This window comes from Anarhichas minor, unplaced genomic scaffold, assembly GCF_050575085.1.
Source record: "Anarhichas minor isolate MPS153535 unplaced genomic scaffold, ASM5057508v1 ptg000007l, whole genome shotgun sequence".
In the NCBI taxonomy this organism is placed as follows: domain Eukaryota; kingdom Metazoa; phylum Chordata; class Actinopteri; order Perciformes; family Anarhichadidae; genus Anarhichas; species Anarhichas minor.
In genome coordinates this window covers 9175185-9193196 of record NW_027466453.1, presented here as the reverse complement: position 1 = coordinate 9193196, position 18012 = coordinate 9175185, and the positions used below count along the sequence as shown (strand labels likewise).

The following is an 18012-nucleotide window of genomic DNA, read 5'->3' as shown; positions in this document are numbered from 1 at the left end:
CTTTAACAGGTTAAAATGACAAAAGTATTAATTTTGTAACTTCGTCGGATTTGTGTGAAAGACACTCAGCTAAAGATTGTTTTTGAGGTAAGAAGATGTCACTCTCTAACAACACTGTACAACAATTGGTATGAGTGTTTAATAAACGACTCCAACAGACTAGATGTACTAGATGGTGTTATGCCTCTGCCAAGTTGCAGTTTACATCAACGACTCTCCAAAATGTCAATATTTTATCCTGTTAGACATTTGTGTGAAATTGTCGTGAATAACAAATTAATTCTAGAGTTATGGCCAAAAACGTTTTGTGAAGTTTTTTATTTTGTCATGTCTGATATCCTCAAAATCTTTCAGCCAAAGTCAAGTGACTGAAGTTCACAACCTTTGTTTATATATATATTATATAAACATATATATATATATATGTATATGACAACTTTGTCATGAAGAGTTTTACAGTAAAACTAGACAGTAGCCATCCTCAAACAGGTGGAAACTTCACTCAGACTTATTAAGAAAGTCTGAAATGCAGCATCGGTAGATTGAGGGAAACGTACGGAATAGACAACCCTGAATAATGCAACGCTGACATCACTTCAGTAATTCCAAGCTAGTCATAAATCAAGTACGAAATAAACACACTCGCACACACAAGTCAATGAAACATTCAAAGTAACAACCTGCAACAACTATGGCTAAAAGTTTTTTAATGAATTCAAATTGTTAACTGTCCTAGCTTAACCACCCGCTACAGCTCGTGTATGGTGTGATAAATAAACCCCCCCCCCCGACGTCAACATAAACAACCCAGTAACCCGGTGACCACCACAGACAGCGTGGCTGTACACTAAAGCGACGACTCAGCGTGTGTGTGTGTGTGTGTGCATACGACTGTACTACAGAGTCTAGCAACAGAACGAAACCATCAAGAACACCTGCGAGCTCAACTAACATGTGACCTCATCCTGAAGGGTTGGAATGAAACCCTGCCAGATGTGTGAACAGTGTGCGTCATGTTAACCGTATAGATTACGCATCCACCGTGTTGCCAACGATCGGGGAAATTATTTAGTTTTGACATATTTGATGCCCGGTCCATCATTAGCAACAAACACTTTTTATTATCCGTCATCGATGCTTTTTTTCTTTTGGGAAGAATGTTGAAAATAATGTCGCTAAATGATAAATAATATTCAAAATACACTAAAGCTGTAACCATCACGTTCGGTATTTTGCACTTCATCAACAACTCACAACCGTGTTCCATTAATTATTCACCAACTGGTGGAATCGTTACCCGACTACTCGAGAGTCAAAGTAGCGTGTTTTTAAGTATTTTAAGGACTCCGCCCCTCGGACAACGCTCGTCGTTATACGCATCATGAAGACGGCCGGATGTTCAAGTGTCTGTCAGTAACGAAAGGCAGCGTGGCGGCTTCAGGTCCCGAGGTCCAGTTTCCTGTGAAAGAACTCTACACTACGTGTACTTCTGCTTGAGTGACGAGTTGTAAGCAAAGTGGAATGAACAAATGTCATCGCATGCGACAAAACCAAAATCAATCAAGACGATAAACAATGGTGGAAAGTGTGGCATTGTTATAACTTGGACCGATAACTTTGGTACACTTAATGAAACGCGTCGTCTTGACCCGCTGTGAGAAGTGGAAAAAGAGGACGTGACAGAAGCTACCTTAAAGGTCATGCTGACACGCTCAACTAGATCTGATATTACCAAAGCGGTTCTGTTTGTCCAACTATTCCAGTCACGTACGTACCCCTTCTATTAACTCAGATATGACAATAGCGACGTTTTCCCTCGTCATCCGGGTTGAGTGAAAGTCGCCCCGCGTCGGTGTAGAAATGGGTAAATAACTCTCTCGTCTCGTCTCATTTCTCGATCAGTCCTCCGTCTTTTAGTTTGAAGTAGAAGAACTTCTCCAAGGTGTTGGCACTCTTGCAGTACTCGCTGTCTGGAGGGTTGTACTCTCGACAGTTGGTGATGATTCGCTGCAGGTCGGCGATGAAAAGCTTCTTGGTCACATAGTATCGATTCTTAAGTCTCTCCGTCATGGTCTTCAGGTCTGCGGGAAGAAATTGGGGAAAAAAAAAGAAGAGAACAACGATAAATGTGAATTCATGATTTAATAAAGAGTTAGTGTGTAATCAAAGCGGCGGTCGGTCGCTCACCGATGGGAAAGCGGATGATCTCGTAGTAATCCGGAGCCTCGGATTTCTTCACCGGCTCCATGAAGGGCCAGGCATCGGGATGAGTCTGGAGGGATAGAGCCGCTGGTTAGTCTCCGTTCTCGTTACTCCTGTAGGTGCATGCGTGCTCCTGTCAACTCTTACCTTTATCTGGGCCAGGAGGTTCTTTAACATGTTGTACAACACGTCAGGGTCCTTCACCTCTTTCCTGCAAAACACGTGGAAAGGTAAGTGAGTCAGATACGGACTAAACGTCTTGATATTGGTATTGATAAGGTCAGTGTGGGACCCAGAGGGAAGACGGCAAACGGTGCTTAATGTTTACCCTTTGTCCTTGTTACTGGGTTTCCATCCCGTCTCTCCTGGAAGAAAAAACTAATTTAAGTAATATGATAAAACAGATTATAATTATTTAGTTTCACACTAACCAAACACTCACTTATGCCGGGAATGCTCTCCACCGGGATCTGCCGTACGCCCTCTTTGAAGCAGGTCAGGCCTGGGTAAACCTTCCTGATCTGGATCTGTTTCCTCTCTATCAGCTTCTTAATAATCTGTTGTGACATTTAAGAAATATGTGATGCTAACAACTCAAAGATTCACAGCAGCAAACAGGTGTTTTTGGCTTTAACGAGAAGCTCTCGCAGCCTCACGTACCTCCTTCTGTCGTTTAATGATGTGAGAGAGCTCCGTGTAGGGGATCCTGGGGTTCAGCTCACACTCCATGAGGGTCGCTCCCTCGTAGTCTTTGATGTATCCCAGGTATCGGCTCTTCGGCACTTTGATGTCTTTGGAGAAGCCCTGCGAGGAGAGAACGGGTCAGTGAAAGGACGAGGTTTAGGACAGCAGCAGAGCTAATGCACGGCTCACGCCCGCAGTACCTGCTTCTTGAAGTAGCCGATGGCGTACTCGTCAGCGTAAGTGAGGAAATAGAGGATGTTGTGTTTGATGTGGTACTCCTTCAGGTGATTCATCAGGTGGGTCCCGTAGCCCTAAAATTAAGAAAAACAGAGAAAAGACGGTCAAAAATGAGTTTCTCCTTATCAATTAATTTCATAGCTAAAGCTACAACAAGTGACAGAATGTTGACCAGCGCCTCGTTAGTCTGCTTGGCCCACCACAACTCTCAGTAAAGTACACGGTCATTGTTTACCTTAACTTGCTCGTTGGATGTGACGGCACAGAAGACTATCTCCGTGAAGCCCTGAGTGGGAAACATCCTAAAACAGATGCCTCCGATGACGCGGCCATCTTTGATAAGGGCTAGGGTCTTGTGCTTCCTGTGAAAGTCGGAGACGTCAGAAGAGTGTGCAGATGTGCGATGGCGACGCAAGAGAACTAGAATAGATCTACTTACGGGTCAAACACCAGCCGTGTGATGTACTCTTTGGGCATGCGAGGTAATTGATGAGAGAAGACGTTCTGCAGGCCAACCAGCCACATCAGGATCTTCTTGTTGGACTTCTGGGAGAGCGAGTTCCCAATGACGTGGAACTCTATGATGCCCCGCCTCTCCTCCAGCCTGGCAGTCTCGTCACGGGCAGCGTTTGGAGTCAGAAGATTAGTCTAGCAAGATCAATTTAAAAAAAGTCAATATTTGGATTAAATAAGACCTTTGGCCTTCATCTGAGGCTGAACGACGTACCTCTGGTCCGAGCATAGCAGCAGGGTCGGTGATCGTCATCATGACTTCATTGACCAGCTCCATAGGAATGTCTCCCATCACACGGATCCGCTTGGCATCCTCCAGGGTCAGCGCCTCTGGGAGTTTGCGTTTCTCTCCTGAACAAACGGCGACATTGCTCCGATCAAAACAATGAGAGGAGTCGGCTAACAAGGATTTTAGAGCCATCATTAAACCCTCATTGCCGTTTGTGAGGGTGACCTCCCCTTACGTATGTAGTCGCAGGTGTGTGTGTGTGTGTGTGTGACTCCACATAGTCAGAGCTGACAGACCTGTGGTGGGCTCTGCAGCTCCGGTGTCCATGCTGCCCAGAGAGGAGATGCTGCTCAGACCTTTGGGCAGCGCGGGGGAGCCGGACCCGGCAGCAGGACTGATCACTGCAACGTACAGGTGCATGATTACAAACCGCACAACAGGAACTGTGACAACTGCAAAAGCCAGCGATGATGTTTTCAGATGTTTTTTAAATAGCTCATTTAATTTCATACCTATAGAAGTATAATATACATTACATAAACTATAAATATACATCTGTTCTGTGTGACTCTTAACAAGATACAATACCACTTCAATCAGGCTTTTGGAGTAACACTGCTAGACGCACATTGTTTCTGCACATGTGTATAGTTGTACAATGTGTATGTCCGATGGTATTGTTATTTATATAGCTTGTTGAATAAAATGTATCTTTCTTTGTTTTTTGTTCCCAATCTGTTTCCTCATCATTAACCCTGTTTTTGTTTTTGCATGTTGTAAAGTGTGACTTTCTTCTCTGGGGATCAGTGAAGGCATCGTTTTACATTCTGTAGTATCCAATAGGCTGAAACATCTGTGTTTTATAGTCCCAATAAAAGCGTCGCAGTTGATCGACTCGCGGGCGGTACACCTGCCTCACCTGTCTGATGGCCCAGCTGTGTGCCGTCAGCGGCCGGCATGGTGAAGTCAGCCTCCCAGATCGGTGAGTTGTCTCCGTAGATCTCCTCCTCCAGCATGGACAAGAACCTGACCACATTCAGAGGGAAAGGTTCGTACACGGGGAAATATCAACAAGAGGATCGCTATAGATTTACATACATTGGGCTATTTTCAGATACCTGAAAATAACTAATCTCTATATACTTGATTACAACACAAACAATATATGCACACTGATTGGTTCTTTAAAGCCTGAATTAAAGCTCTCAAATAATAGGCTGTCAAAAACATTTTTGATGTTTGGTTCCCTCTTTCAAAATAATTTGTGAGCAATTTAAAACATTTTATTTGATAAATTAAGTCTTTGCAATAATAACGCATGCAAGCAAGCAAAGTGTATTTATATAACATTATATCGCATCTTTCACAGGCAACAGTCACAATTTCTCTCAGTCCATCTTAACTGAACCACATATATGCAGACTTATTATACTGGCAGTGGTGAAGCAAATTTTCATGATATTTCCAACACACTCTCTCTCACTCACTCACTCACTCACACACACTTACTTGGGGAAGTGTGTGAGGATGAGAGTGCGTTTCTCTGGGAGCAGCTTGTCCTTCTCCACTCTGAACTTCTCCAGGAGCTGCCGTCGGGTCACAGTGAAGATGGACTTGAGCAGGCTGCGTCCGAACACGTGAGTGGTTTCATAGCGCGGCAGGCTGTCGTTGCTCTGGGGGACGTGGCAGTAGCACAGCCACCTGGGAGCCACATGGGAAAATAGTTATTCTACAGACAGATATCAGCATCTACACAAGTCAAGTACAAGTAGAAGCATGTCCATGCGTCCCTTTAACAACAACAACAGCACACCTTGTGTAGTCCACTTTGTATGCCGTCCCGTCATCTTTCTGGGTGCGCTGGCGATACTGCGTTGGCGTCTCCAGCTTCCAGTAATTTAGGCACAAGAGGAACATCTTTGACAGCTCAAACATGGTCTGCCTTTCCTTCGGTGCCAGGTGGCTGAACTTGTACTGAACAAAATTCAAAACCCCCTTTGGAGGAAAAGGAAACGAAAGATAAAGAAAAGGAGGCAGCGGACAATGAATGAGAAATGTGATATTAGTCTGTCTATTTTCCACGGGTTGTGCACACGGGCCACCACCTATTGTCATATTACAAAACTATAGGATAAATAACAAGCATAAACATATGACAAGCATGCCTGTTGCTAGAGAAAGGCAGTACGGTCCTGTTCAAAGCAACCTGGAGATTCTTCTAGTATCATGTTTACCTGCTCAATGTTGGGCTTCCCAAAGGGTGGACTTCCAAGGGATCCCTCTACGACCGGCTGGCTCATCTGCAGGATGCATTTCCTCAGCAGCTAAGGAGAACAGGGTGGATAAGACCTGGGCCACGGTGGTTTGCTTCACCCGTTACACCGATGCGAGACACGCTTTGCTTACCTTGAAAAGGTAGAAGTAGACCTGCTTGGTGTCAGTGTCCTCCTCTTTGTGCACGGACATGAAAAGGTTCTCCACGTCCACCACCATTCCCAGCAGCCTGTTAATCTCCTCCTCAGACACGTTCTCCAAGTGGGACACATGGTCAGCTGCGAGTAAAAACATGAAACACTATTACAGCGAGAGATCGAACGTATAGGGATATATATATATATAAGGAAGGAGGACAGGTGTGTATTTGTGGAGGTTGATTAGTTTGTACCCAGAGCATGTCCACAGCTGCGGCACGGCTCGCTCAGACTGGCTGCTTGCTGTTGCAGGTCCATACGTGTGGCTGACGGTGGATTTGGGTTTTTCCATCCATTGCACTTGCATGTGTCACTAGCCTGAGAAAAGGCAAAATATGCTGAACACACAATAAAACGGCTTACACAGTAACTTGCTGGTGTTCTTGTACGTCAATGAATGACTAAGTTGTTACGTTAAGCTAGCTGATAATGCTTCAAAGAACCAACGTTAATGTGAATAACACAAACGGTCTACCTAGCTAGCTAGCTACAAAAGTTAACAATTACGACACGTCATTACGCTATCGTTTATGTTCTTGTTTGCGGTGCCTTGACTGCGCTACAGTTCGCTCCCCCTCCTCCATTAATGCTAATACTGCCCGAGGAGTGCTTTGTTGTGGTGAACTTTGGCTAGCTAAGCTAGCTACCTTGCATGCGGAGAATACGCCAAGTTTCTCGAGCTTTTTCGCCCGTGGGAAAGCTCGGACTTGGGCTTTCTTCTGGCTTGCACGTTGCTGCTGGCTAAGTCCCGGTCTCGCCGGGTCACTGTTTCCTGACCCGGAGCCTGTCGCGGCGGTACTGGACCCAGCTGACCCAGCGGTCTGAGCTTGGAGGAGTCGGGGTTGCAAGGCCTGCGCCGCCGGGTCCGACATGTCCACGCGCTAGACTCGTCCTCTGCTCTCGTTTACCTCACATGCTGCGTTCAAACGCTGTCGGTAAAATGAGTTTTAAGAGAACCGCAGCAATGTTTAGAATTTTAAATTCCTTTTTTGAGATCTTCTCATAAAAAATAAAGGCGTTAAGAACACACATCAAGAATAGAAGTAATGCAAACACTTCATTTTACAATGGAAGCAGACTTTTTGACACAGTATCAACCTTTCAAAGTATAAATATATCACCAATATTTGTCACTTCAATGTCACAACATTACGTGACCACGCCGGAAGAGGCCTGAAATCATCCATGTACCACAATATTCCCGTAATCACTGATACCATTTGCGCCTCTGACTAATTTGAATGTATTATTCTGAATGTCTCCACCGGAAGTTATAGTATGCTTTAATGTCTGACTTTATACTTGTGTCGTTGGTGGTTGTCTTTAGCGCCATCCAGTGGTCACAGTGCGTCACTTCACCTCTGACCATATTTAAAGGCGTTCACCAGTAAAATGAAGCCGTTAAGTGGAGATGACAGTTACACGCGAGTCTATTTAAAATCATGAGTGTTCACTGCCCTCCAGTGGTCGATGTCATGAACTACAACACCATAAATTGGTAAAGTTGACGGGAATGCAAATAAAATACCATACTATCACTTCCGGTTGTTTGTTTTCATAAGGTAAATGATAAATTATCTTTAAATTATTTGTTTATTCATTCAGTGGTTACCGTCCCAGTAAGAAGATTAATAGTTATCTTTATCAATAAGGGTGGTATGTCTCGTTAGTACCGCATATCGGCAATAATGTTTATTTTGTTATCAATTATGAAGCTCTACTCCATGTAATAGATTACAATAAACAGCCGTGATGCTTCCTACTAGTAGACAGAATATTAGGAATACTGCAGTCTCCTGCTCTATATTATTTCTAAATATTTTGCAGAGGAAGCCTAACTATAAGTGTCAGCACATCTGGCTTAGACTCTGTGGATGGAGAAAGGTTGCAGCACTTGAAGGCACCACGCCTGTCTGTGGTGATCATGGGTAGTGTTTGTGAACAAGTATTACAAGTCAGATTTACAAATATGGAGAAATTATTCAATTCTAATTATATACATTTTAGATTAGGCATTTCTTTCATATTGGCCTTTTGTATTTTTTGGTCGCGGAGCTATGATGGTTTAAATAAAAGATTAGTTTAAAATAATCCCAGTCAACAATATTTGGACATCAAAAAATGATCAAACAAGCATACAGAAAAGATACGTTCCCCTTGTTTATTGGTAAAATTACATTGTTTTCTTCTTCTTTATCTACCCATGACCCCACCCTCCCACCTAACAGCAGTGGCTGCTGTGCTAGTTGTCGATGTCATAACATGATGTCATTACAGGTGAAAGCAATCCCCCCCCGATATGAAGAGTAAAAACAAAAGAGAGAAAAAAAGGAAAGGAAGCCGACGATAACATCTCGATTCACACAGATGATGAGACACAACCAGTGCATTTAATACCATAGATCTTCAGAAAGAAAAGAAATTAAGAGAGGAAAAAAAACAACCAATCCATCACAAAATAATTAAGGTTAACAAAACATGTAGAGATCGGGAAGATAATGTTTGACAGTAACTACTGATTGATTATAAACTTGAAAAGGCTGATACAAATACAGCAACGTTTGTCAACACACAGCTGGGATTTTGGTCAAGAAAAACTTGTGTTATGCATCTTGTCATTGTACAATGAGGATTCAAAAACATTACATTAATGCTAAAATTACTTATGAGTGACGATGTTATTAAAGTACTATTTACTGTGTATGGTTTTGCAGACGGGCGATTGCAGAACCTTAAAGGCTTTAAAAATCATATTGAACAGCCTGCGTCAAGAGAAGTAGTAATAATAATAATAATAATAATAGTGACAACAATAACGATGTAATAATTCACTCTACACAGCTCTACCAAGAAGGAAACATCTGTCCGTTCCCGTTCTCCTGTGACGAACCTTCCCTCTCCGTCTACTGCTGCGTGCAGCTGGAGCTTTAAACAGTGTCACACGACCATGATGGAAATACTTCATACGTTTACGGTGCATGAGAAAGCAGGGGACAGAAGAGAGGGGGCGGGGCCAATCAGCCCGTTTATAGCAATTCCTGTTGCTTTCATTTTTTTCCCCTCTACACAAATACAGAAAAAAATCGATGAGCAAGAAGGCCGTTTAAAGAGCCATTGGTAATGATGGATGTTGTTGTTTTTTTTCCTTCATCCATGAATGGGACGTTTTTTTCTCCCTCCTAAGGTGACGTCAAGTGTCCATCATCAGTAGCGAGGTCCTGGATTGGTCCTGGGGTTCGAATAGGATTGTGTAAATAAGCCGGTGGGTCGGTTCACCTGGCAGTTCACTGGCCAGTGGACTCGTTTGCCGAACAGTTAATTGGTGCCGCGTTGCTCGTAGGGTGGTTGGTCCGACCGTGGATCGGTTCGACCGATGGGACATTGTTTGACAGCCGGCGAATATCTGGTCTGGTTGATCGAGGCTGAGGATTGGTCGGATCAGCTGACTCGTTAGTTCCCGCCCCCGCAGCAATGGCCGCTCCTGCCCTGCGGTGCGGCCTCCTGCAGGTCCACGCCGCCTCGGGTTCGTCCGCCGGCACCCGGTCCACCCTGAGGCTCGTTCTTAGGGAGCTTCTTGGCTGTTTGGAGTACAACAAATTATTTACTGCGCTATGGCGACAATTGACCATTTTCATTATTGATTATTCGGGGGAATGTTTTCTCGATCGTTTTGTCAATAAAACATCAGGAAATATGGAAACTATTTTCCTAAAGTCCGAGGCGACGTCATCAAACGTCTTGTTGTGTTTGACCCCGAGTCCAAAACACGAAAGATATTTAATTTACTGTAAAGCTCGACAAGAAAAAGCAGAAAATTCTACTTTTACTTTAACAGAGCTGAAACCTTTAACATAAAATGAATCGCTAACCATTTTGATAATCAAGTAATCATTTAAATCTTTCATGATGCGTTGGCATTTGTGCTTCCTGACGGGGATCGGCAGTGTTTACGAGCACCAGAGTCCATTTAGAAAACATCTCTTTGTACTGCAGCAGGGAAATGTTCCTCACAGTAACTTTAAGTAAACAAACATTCTCCGGCTCTGGGAAATTAAATTCCCAAATATTTAAAGTGATTAATCCAAAAAAAAAAATAAAAAAAGATTGGCAGATGAATTGATTAGTTGCAGCCCTGGAGTCTAACACTACCAAGATAGTCACCGATCTGTGTGCTGTTGAGAGCAGTGAAATGCGTGGAGCGCTCACCTATGGCCATAAAGATCTCGTTGACATTCATCGCAGTCTTGGCTGAAGTCTCCATGAAGAGCAAGCTGTTGTCATCTGCATATCCCTGCGCTTCCTAAAGACACAACACAGAAACAAACACATTTGGAGCTTATTTTCATTCAGAAATGTCATTGAAAGGATTGTGGACTTCAGCATCAGACAGCATCTTTACCTGGAAGTCTATGGCTCTCTTGTTGGCCAGGTCTGCTTTGTTTCCTGCCAGGGCAATAACAATATTTGGGCTGGCTTGCCGCTGGAGCTCCTTCACCCAGTTCTTTGCACGTGTGAATGTATCCTTAAAAAAAAAAGTGCATAAACATGAGATAAAGTGCTTTTCAACTGTAAATCAAATAAATGTACGTTTTACGTGAGAGTTCAGACCAAAGGTCTGTTGAATGAAACAATCATCGACCCAAACCGGAAGACACGGGTCCAGCCTACAGGTGACTGGCTGGTGTCCAGGTGACTTACTGTGTTGGTGATGTCGTAGACCACGATGGCGGCCTGGGCTCCCCTGTAGTACATGGGAGCCAGGCTGTGATACCGCTCCTGTCCCGCAGTGTCCCAGATCTCAAACTTCACCGTTGTATCGTCCAAACATACCGTCTGGGTGAGGAAGGCAGCTGGAGAGAACAAGAGTACGTATTAGAACGAACATCAGAGCAGAAAATCATCATTTGTGAAGTTTAATTGTTCTGTGGCCCATCACCAGGAGGCACTGCTGCTTACAACCCACTTACTCAGCAGGCCGTCACATGACGGAGGACACCGAGCACTCGCTCGCACAGAGTTTAAAGCTTTGTAATCTTTGACCAGGCGTTCAGCTGACCACACGGTTCTGTAGTATAGGAAACATGCTGACTCGGCGAGATTGAAAGCACTGAGCATCCTGTTCCCACATCCTACAGACACATTACTCACAACATGCAGGAGACAGCGTTAAACTAAAAGATCTGATGCTAGTTCATATGTTATTGTCTTCATAGAATTACACACAGGACAGCAGCTAAAGTCTACGTGTAGCGCTGAAACAAGTCGTCAAATAATAGACAGGAAATGAATCGCTTCACTCTCATATTTCCAATATTTTGCCAAATTTACACACGTGTGCGTAATGGTTTTATGACACACACACACACACACACACACACACACACACACACACACACACACACACACTCGCGTTTACTTCTGTAGCCCTCAAGCTGTAATCAGCATAATGTAGAAACACGTTTAACACCAACACTTAAAGCTACAGACTGAACATTCTTGCTCTCTTTCAGCAGCTTCACTGATCTGCAGGAGGTCCAGGAAATCACCATTGTTGGCTCAATTCCTTCCTGTTTCAAGTAACCTCACACTCCAGGACACTCTGCTCATGTTCGGTCCTTTCTCAGCTCTTTGTCATCGACAGATATTTTCAAAATATAATTCATTCCTGCAAAAACATGCGTGCAAAGAACCGGTTCTGCCGCTCCTTCTCCTGCACAAGCTTAAGACCGACAAGCGAGTCATCAGTTCCTCTGGACCGGCAGAGACACGTTTATATATCAACTGACGTGCTGAAAATGTGTTAGAGCGAGTACCACGTGACAAGAAGACACGATCCACAGTTATGGGACTCGGACGCCTCACCTCCGATGGTGCTCTCCTGGTACTCGTGGAACTGGCCCTTGACGAAGCGCAGCACCAAGCTGGACTTCCCCACCGCCGACTCCCCCAGCAGCACCAGCTTGAACTGGCAGATCTTGTTGCTCGCCGCGGTGCCGTTGGTGCGCGCCGGTCCGCCTCGCCCTGCCATCGCGCAGTGTGGAGAATCGGGAGGAAGAAGAAGAAGAAGAAGAAGAAACCGGGAGGAAGTCTGGTTGACTTTAGGCCCCGGGTCTTGGTCCCGGAGGGGGTGGGGGGGCGGTGAGGGGAGGGGAGGGAGGGGGGGCACGTTGAGTTCAGGCAGGTAGACGAGCCAGAGGAAGAGGAGACCTCACCGGTGGGAGCTGGAAAACACAACACATCGTTTGGGATGTTACGCTTCATTTCAAACGACCACAACAGCAGAATATTGAGGTAGTTCATTGTTAGTATAGTTGTTACGAGCTGGCAGCCGACTGAAGAGTAAAGCGTCGCGTTAACTACAGTGTTTCTGTTAAATACGTCTGCACTAAAACTTTAGTTTGAGCCAAGATTACAACAACAGACACGTTGTTGACACAGAAACATGCGTCCCACTGGGCGGGGCCTCAGATAACGAGTTCATCCTTGAACCGTGTTTAGTGTAAACAAGTGCTGGAGGAGAACACTCGAGGTACTTTACTTCAGCGTAGCATTATGCAATTATAATACACAAATAAAAGGATGTGCGTCTGGAGAATTGATGGTGGAAATCTACAGAAGTAGGGAGTACACTGAAGAAATGAAAAACAAACATGTCGAAACCACAGACGTTAATATTAAGTCTTAAAACACATGAGCTCAACACATTTCCTCCTGTTAGTCATCTCTTAACACATATCTGGCCACAGGCTGAAGCCATGATGAGCTCGTGTAGCGTTAAGATCTCTGTGGCTGCTTCCACGGACGTAGCAACGACAAAAATCAGATAATAAAATATCATTAAGATAAATATTTCCAACACTGCAACTTCCAGTGGCCATGTTTTTTTTTTTTTAAAGGACCAGGTGGCATTTATCTATGCAATGACTTTACTCTCGGTGCTAAAGTGAGTTGTACGCTACGGCCCAAATGATCCACAAAGACGGTAGAAATGAGCCGTCTTTTGCCTAATCGTTTTTTTTCACAGTTGGCTGATACACATGAGGTCAGCTCATGCTTCTGCTTGGCCAAAAGGACAGGAAACAACTCAGCTCAAAGCAGGAAGTGAAGATTGCAGAAGACCGTTTACTGCTGAGCACATTAAAACTTGGGGATAGCCTCGGCTTTGTCGCTGGCACACACAGAAACACAACGCACACCGAAGACTTAAGACTATTTACAAGTTAGAAGGGAAACGTTGAGAGTGAGGAGAAGTAAAGACGTCGCTGTTGACAGTCTGTAGGGTGAACGTAATACTTGAATAATTAAGAGTTTGGTCGTGCGAGGCTGTTTTTTCTTCTCTCGGCTCCTTGCTGAGCCGGACTTAAGCTTCAGCATGTGACAGGAGATCTGTCAGAACTGGCATTCTTCATTAGACAGCGTACCAACCAAACATGCTGCATACGTTCATTATATGAACACATTTTGTTGTGCAAGTCTACGGCTACTATTGTGTGTTTGCAGCTTTAGTTGGATTTTAGAAATCACGGTCACAGAACATACCAGTTCTTTTACAGTGTTTGTCCTTCACTCAAAACGTAAAAATAAGTCGGCTCTACATGCGTTTGGTCAAAGAAATAGTGTCCGACGTCAGCATGTCACCAAATGTATCCATCTAACTACAGCAGACACCATCAGCGGTGCACTTTCAGGTCTCTCTGGACTCTTTAACTGGCAGACACACACAGCCTTCCCTCGGCTCTTTAAAGGCTTCACAGCGGCAGCAGACAGGAGATAAAAAGGCACTCTGTTCCCCGGGTCCAACAGACATGAGGGCTGTGCTCATCTGATTGCATGCTGCAGAGTTGAGCTCTCACCTGTTCACATTCCCCACGAGAGGAAGCAAAGATGAGCGAGGGAGGGACGGACTGGGTTTGTGGGAACAGACCTAGAAAGCACCCCGACTAGCACACATTAACTATTAATATCCACACACACACCTAGCTGACCGGCGGCATAGTAACGGTTAAGTGACATCAATAATGAGCGCACCATTTAAAGAAGGAGGAAGACGTGTCGGTGTCTGGCCATCAGATGCTCTTTTGTTGCACCGAGACAGACCTGCACACATCTTAAGCAGCCTGCGACGGATGCTTTGATGGCGTCCCTAATGGGCTCCGAAGACCTCCACGGGCAAGTGGGTCACGGAGAGACAGCGGCACACGGGTCACTGAAGGGGGGGGGGGGGCGAGGCAGGAGCAGACTAGAGGGAGAGCCTGTGAAATATTCATCGCGGCCTCCTGTATGCTCTGCTGCCAGCGTGACATCTAAGCACTTAGCGGGGGCATCGAACGCCTAAATATGAGAATGTGTGCACAAATTAAACAGATGTTTAGATACACGGAGCCAAATCATGGCCGTGCTATTCAAATCATAATCATGTAATGAGGAAATCTGAACTCAGTCACTCACACATTCCATTTAAGTGTCAGTCAAACAACATCACTATACCAGTTTCACGAACACAAGACGGGACTTGTGCTGCTCACTTCATTTGAAGGGTGGGGTCCCAGAAGAACTGGTGGTGTCTGATATGAGGGAGGGTTGCATCACCCTCCTCCTTTTGTCTAGTATGTCAAATGGCCAGACTTTAACCTAGAAGTGGCAAAATCCCATGTAATGAAGCCGTGCATTCAAGACCTAAGACAATATTTCATACGCAACATTTTTTTGCTCCAAGGCGTCAACAACAGACACAAATGCAGAACAATCCTTGAGCGCTCTAATGAAACAGGAAGTGGTGTTGATCCAAGGTAAAGGCCTTCGACAGCTCAGCTTTCTAATAGAGGACGGCCTTGGAAACAGTGACAGGGAAACTGGGGACGTAACACAGGAAAAGCAAACGTGATACTCATCGCTAGCACTTTAGCAAGGCCAGTAGGAAATCACAGGCACTTCCTTTTCTCACGAGTTTAAACCGCTCTGTACCCAAACAGGGAAATAAAGCTAACCATCAGTCAAAACCTGCACACACACAAAAAAAAAATCTAAACTAATAAAGTGACCATAACACACTTTAGGGAAAATAGAGCACATTACTAGGCCCTAGCTATCAGCTCAACAGTACCGACCGACAACTTTAGACAGGGCTGAAACATAGTGAGGGGTGTCCTCACATAAACCAAAACCCAAATATTATGTATACTGATGGGGGGGGGGGACAAAGTCGCAGGGCTTCTTTCAGAGCTGGTTTGTCAAGATGTGTCACCACTTGAGAAGGACAAGGTCCATACGTCATAAAACCGACAAGAGCTCGAGCAAAGTAACAGTAACTCTTCTCCGTCTCAAAGGTCCACGCTAAGTTCCCCTTATTCTGCCATAAACAAAAGTAGCCAAGACAATACAAAACATGTGGAAACGCATTTGCTGTTAAATGCAAGGCGATGCACCTTCACACAACAATGTTAAACTGGCACAATTACAAGACAAATGCTGTCAGCAGTAATGACATCTCTACTGAATGTGTGAAAGTACAAGCTAGCTGGCATTTAGTGGCTAGAGTATGAGAAACTGAAACCTATTAAACCTCAGATGAGTGCGCAAGTTAAAGGCTTCAAGGAAAACGTGAAGTGAGCATAGCAGTGCACTACCCCACTAAAGCTAGTGCATGCTACCAATGTTGTCATTCGTGGTTACAGTGGAACTACATGTACAACTCTAAAGTCTAAAGCGGAGTGATATGTGGTGGACAGGCTCGCTGTTACTACAGTAACGTAGCTATGGTGGATGGTAAGATATGACGTTATAGTTGACGTTAGCTATGAAAGCCGGTCACAATAAAGCGACCGCCATCAATAACGTGGGCACTGACTGTTAACACAACACCGTTAACGTTACTCGTGCTAAGCAGCTTAGTGACTAACGTCGCATAGCTAACGTCTGATAATGACAATTCATTAGCATTAGCTTGCTAACGTCTATTGTCGACAACAGACAACAAGCGTTTGTGCTAAACTGTGGAAACGACAACTTGATAGCTTTAGCTAGGTTAGCAGCGATAACGTCATTAGTCAACTTTCCTTTTCTCCGTCACACGTCGTCAGCTGTTTGACATTTTTACAAACTCTGGTAATGTGACGTGTTATCGTGTCTGCAGCTGGAATAAAACGTGTGTCATATTCTGCTCAGCGATGTTTGTGCCGAGGCTCTTTGGACCCGTTACGTGGTCTCTCGGGGCTAGAGACTCGTAGCCTGTCTCGAGCCCGTCTGATGGACGTGTCGACTGAACCCGGACTTGGCTGATCGGTTGACCAAAATGTGACAGCGCGTGTCTAAACACGGTGAACAGCTCGTCGACAAAGAAAGCGCAACATGCGTCCAGTGTTCCTCTTTACCACAATCTTCAATCATTTCAAGTTGTTTGACTTACAATACTTTTTCTTCTGTCGCTGGTCTCATCGGCGGCGGCTGTCTTCTGCTTCTGCTGAGGCTCTGGCCTTCCCTTCCGGTTAGCGATTTTTCCGGGAACGTCCCACTTTTAGTCAGCGGCTGTTTGACCAATTACAACAGCTGTCTGCACGAGACACCACTTTCTGCACTACAGGGCCTTTTAGTCAGATTTCAAATGTACAAATATAGCATCAGTCAGCAGTATGTCATGAATGCTTGATTTAAACTTAATCATTTACCCAATGTATGTTTAAGATAAAACCTGAACTCTGCAAACAGACTTTTAAAGCACCAGAGCTAAAATACTGTCAAGTTTAATTGGATTATTGGTGGAATGGAACAAAGTACGTTTATTACTGTACTTTACCACAATTTTAGCATTTCCGTATTATGCTACTTTGTTTTTTACTCCACTGCATTTATTTGCCAACATTAGTTTCTGGTTGCTTTGCAGATTTAGATGATTAATAATACAAAGTATAAATCAACTCATCAAATATTACCACAAGTATATAAAGCAATTAAAATTAGCTGTTGTCGTTAGTGAGGCTGACCACAAGTGTATGACGCACCGGGGAGGGTGTGTTAAGTGTGTTTGAGTGTTTTTATTATGCCCTAAACATTATAAAAGTTGGAGTGAACTGTTAATCATTATTAATGCGCAAAAAGAAGTAGAAGTATCAGAACTGTCACTCCCTAAGGAACGATGAGGTCAAGGCTTGAATCAGTAAGCGGCACATATATTGCCCCCTCCGATATGTTGATAACTTTACTCACTATGATGGTATTTACCATGGAAGGAGTACTATAAAAATGATGCATGTAACAATCTGCATGAAAAAATTAAAATAAAATTAAAATTAAAAATCATGCTACCAATGAAACTATATTAAAATTAAATGTATCACAGTGTGGCAATGCCCATAGTGGGACTTTGTTCTTGTGAGTGTAACCCAGTGAGTGTAACCCCCTAGTGCAAATATACAATGCACAATATTATAATTTTTACCCATCAACTGCACAGTTGTACTCCTTTCTGTTTGTCAGACTTTTATCTCAGTTTCAGGGTGAACAATCAGAGGACTATCATATTCTGTGCCTGATGAAATGTCAGCCTTTTGTAGTTGTAACCCCCTCTCACCACTGAGCGGCGCTGCACACCCGTACAGTTGCTCATAACAATGTAAACTACTTGCTGTGATGACAGCAGTAAACATGTATGCAGAAAATCTCCCTCGTGCTGATGCTTTT

At 44.2% G+C, this 18012-nt stretch overlaps 2 protein-coding genes across 2 annotated transcripts; both read right to left on the bottom strand.

Moving 5' to 3' along the window:
- Positions 1–690: 690 nt before the first annotated feature.
- kat2a (K(lysine) acetyltransferase 2A) lies at positions 691–7590 on the bottom strand. The gene is made up of 19 exons (XM_076085519.1): positions 7458–7590; positions 6984–7265; positions 6531–6654; positions 6272–6417; positions 6100–6189; positions 5679–5860; positions 5375–5566; positions 4785–4891; positions 4162–4266; positions 3851–3987; positions 3563–3771; positions 3359–3485; positions 3087–3197; positions 2863–3006; positions 2645–2759; positions 2531–2567; positions 2350–2413; positions 2188–2272; positions 691–2081 (listed from the first exon to the last, which is right to left on the bottom strand). Exons 2-19 carry the CDS (start codon positions 7206–7208, stop codon positions 1888–1890), a joined length of 2394 nt encoding a protein of 797 aa, XP_075941634.1. The 5' UTR covers positions 7209–7265; positions 7458–7590; the 3' UTR covers positions 691–1887.
- A 1100-nt stretch (positions 7591–8690) lies between these two features.
- Positions 8691–16834, bottom strand: rab5c (RAB5C, member RAS oncogene family). The gene is made up of 6 exons (XM_076085511.1): positions 16742–16834; positions 12199–12557; positions 11035–11186; positions 10736–10858; positions 10543–10636; positions 8691–9914 (listed from the first exon to the last, which is right to left on the bottom strand). The coding sequence occupies exons 2-6, from the start codon at positions 12362–12364 to the stop codon at positions 9787–9789; spliced, it is 663 nt and encodes a 220-aa protein (XP_075941626.1). The 5' UTR covers positions 12365–12557; positions 16742–16834; the 3' UTR covers positions 8691–9786.
- Positions 16835–18012: the final 1178 nt, after the last annotated feature.

Coding starts and splice junctions, on each gene's coding strand:
- kat2a (XM_076085519.1), bottom strand. CDS start 7,208: ATGTCGGACCCGGCGGCGCAGGCCTTGCAACCCCGACTCCTCCAAGCT. Junction 5,861..6,099: donor GGAAGCCCAACATTGAGCAG/GTAAACATGATA, acceptor TTTCCTCCAAAG/GGGGTTTTGAATTTTGTTCA. Junction 2,082..2,187: donor GATCATCCGCTTTCCCATCG/GTGAGCGACCGA, acceptor TTCTTCCCGCAG/ACCTGAAGACCATGACGGAG.
- rab5c (XM_076085511.1), bottom strand. CDS start 12,364: ATGGCAGGGCGAGGCGGACCGGCGCGCACCAACGGCACCGCGGCGAGC. Junction 10,859..11,034: donor TCTACGACATCACCAACACA/GTAAGTCACCTG, acceptor TTTTTTTTTAAG/GATACATTCACACGTGCAAA. Junction 10,637..10,735: donor AGAGAGCCATAGACTTCCAG/GTAAAGATGCTG, acceptor TTGTGTCTTTAG/GAAGCGCAGGGATATGCAGA.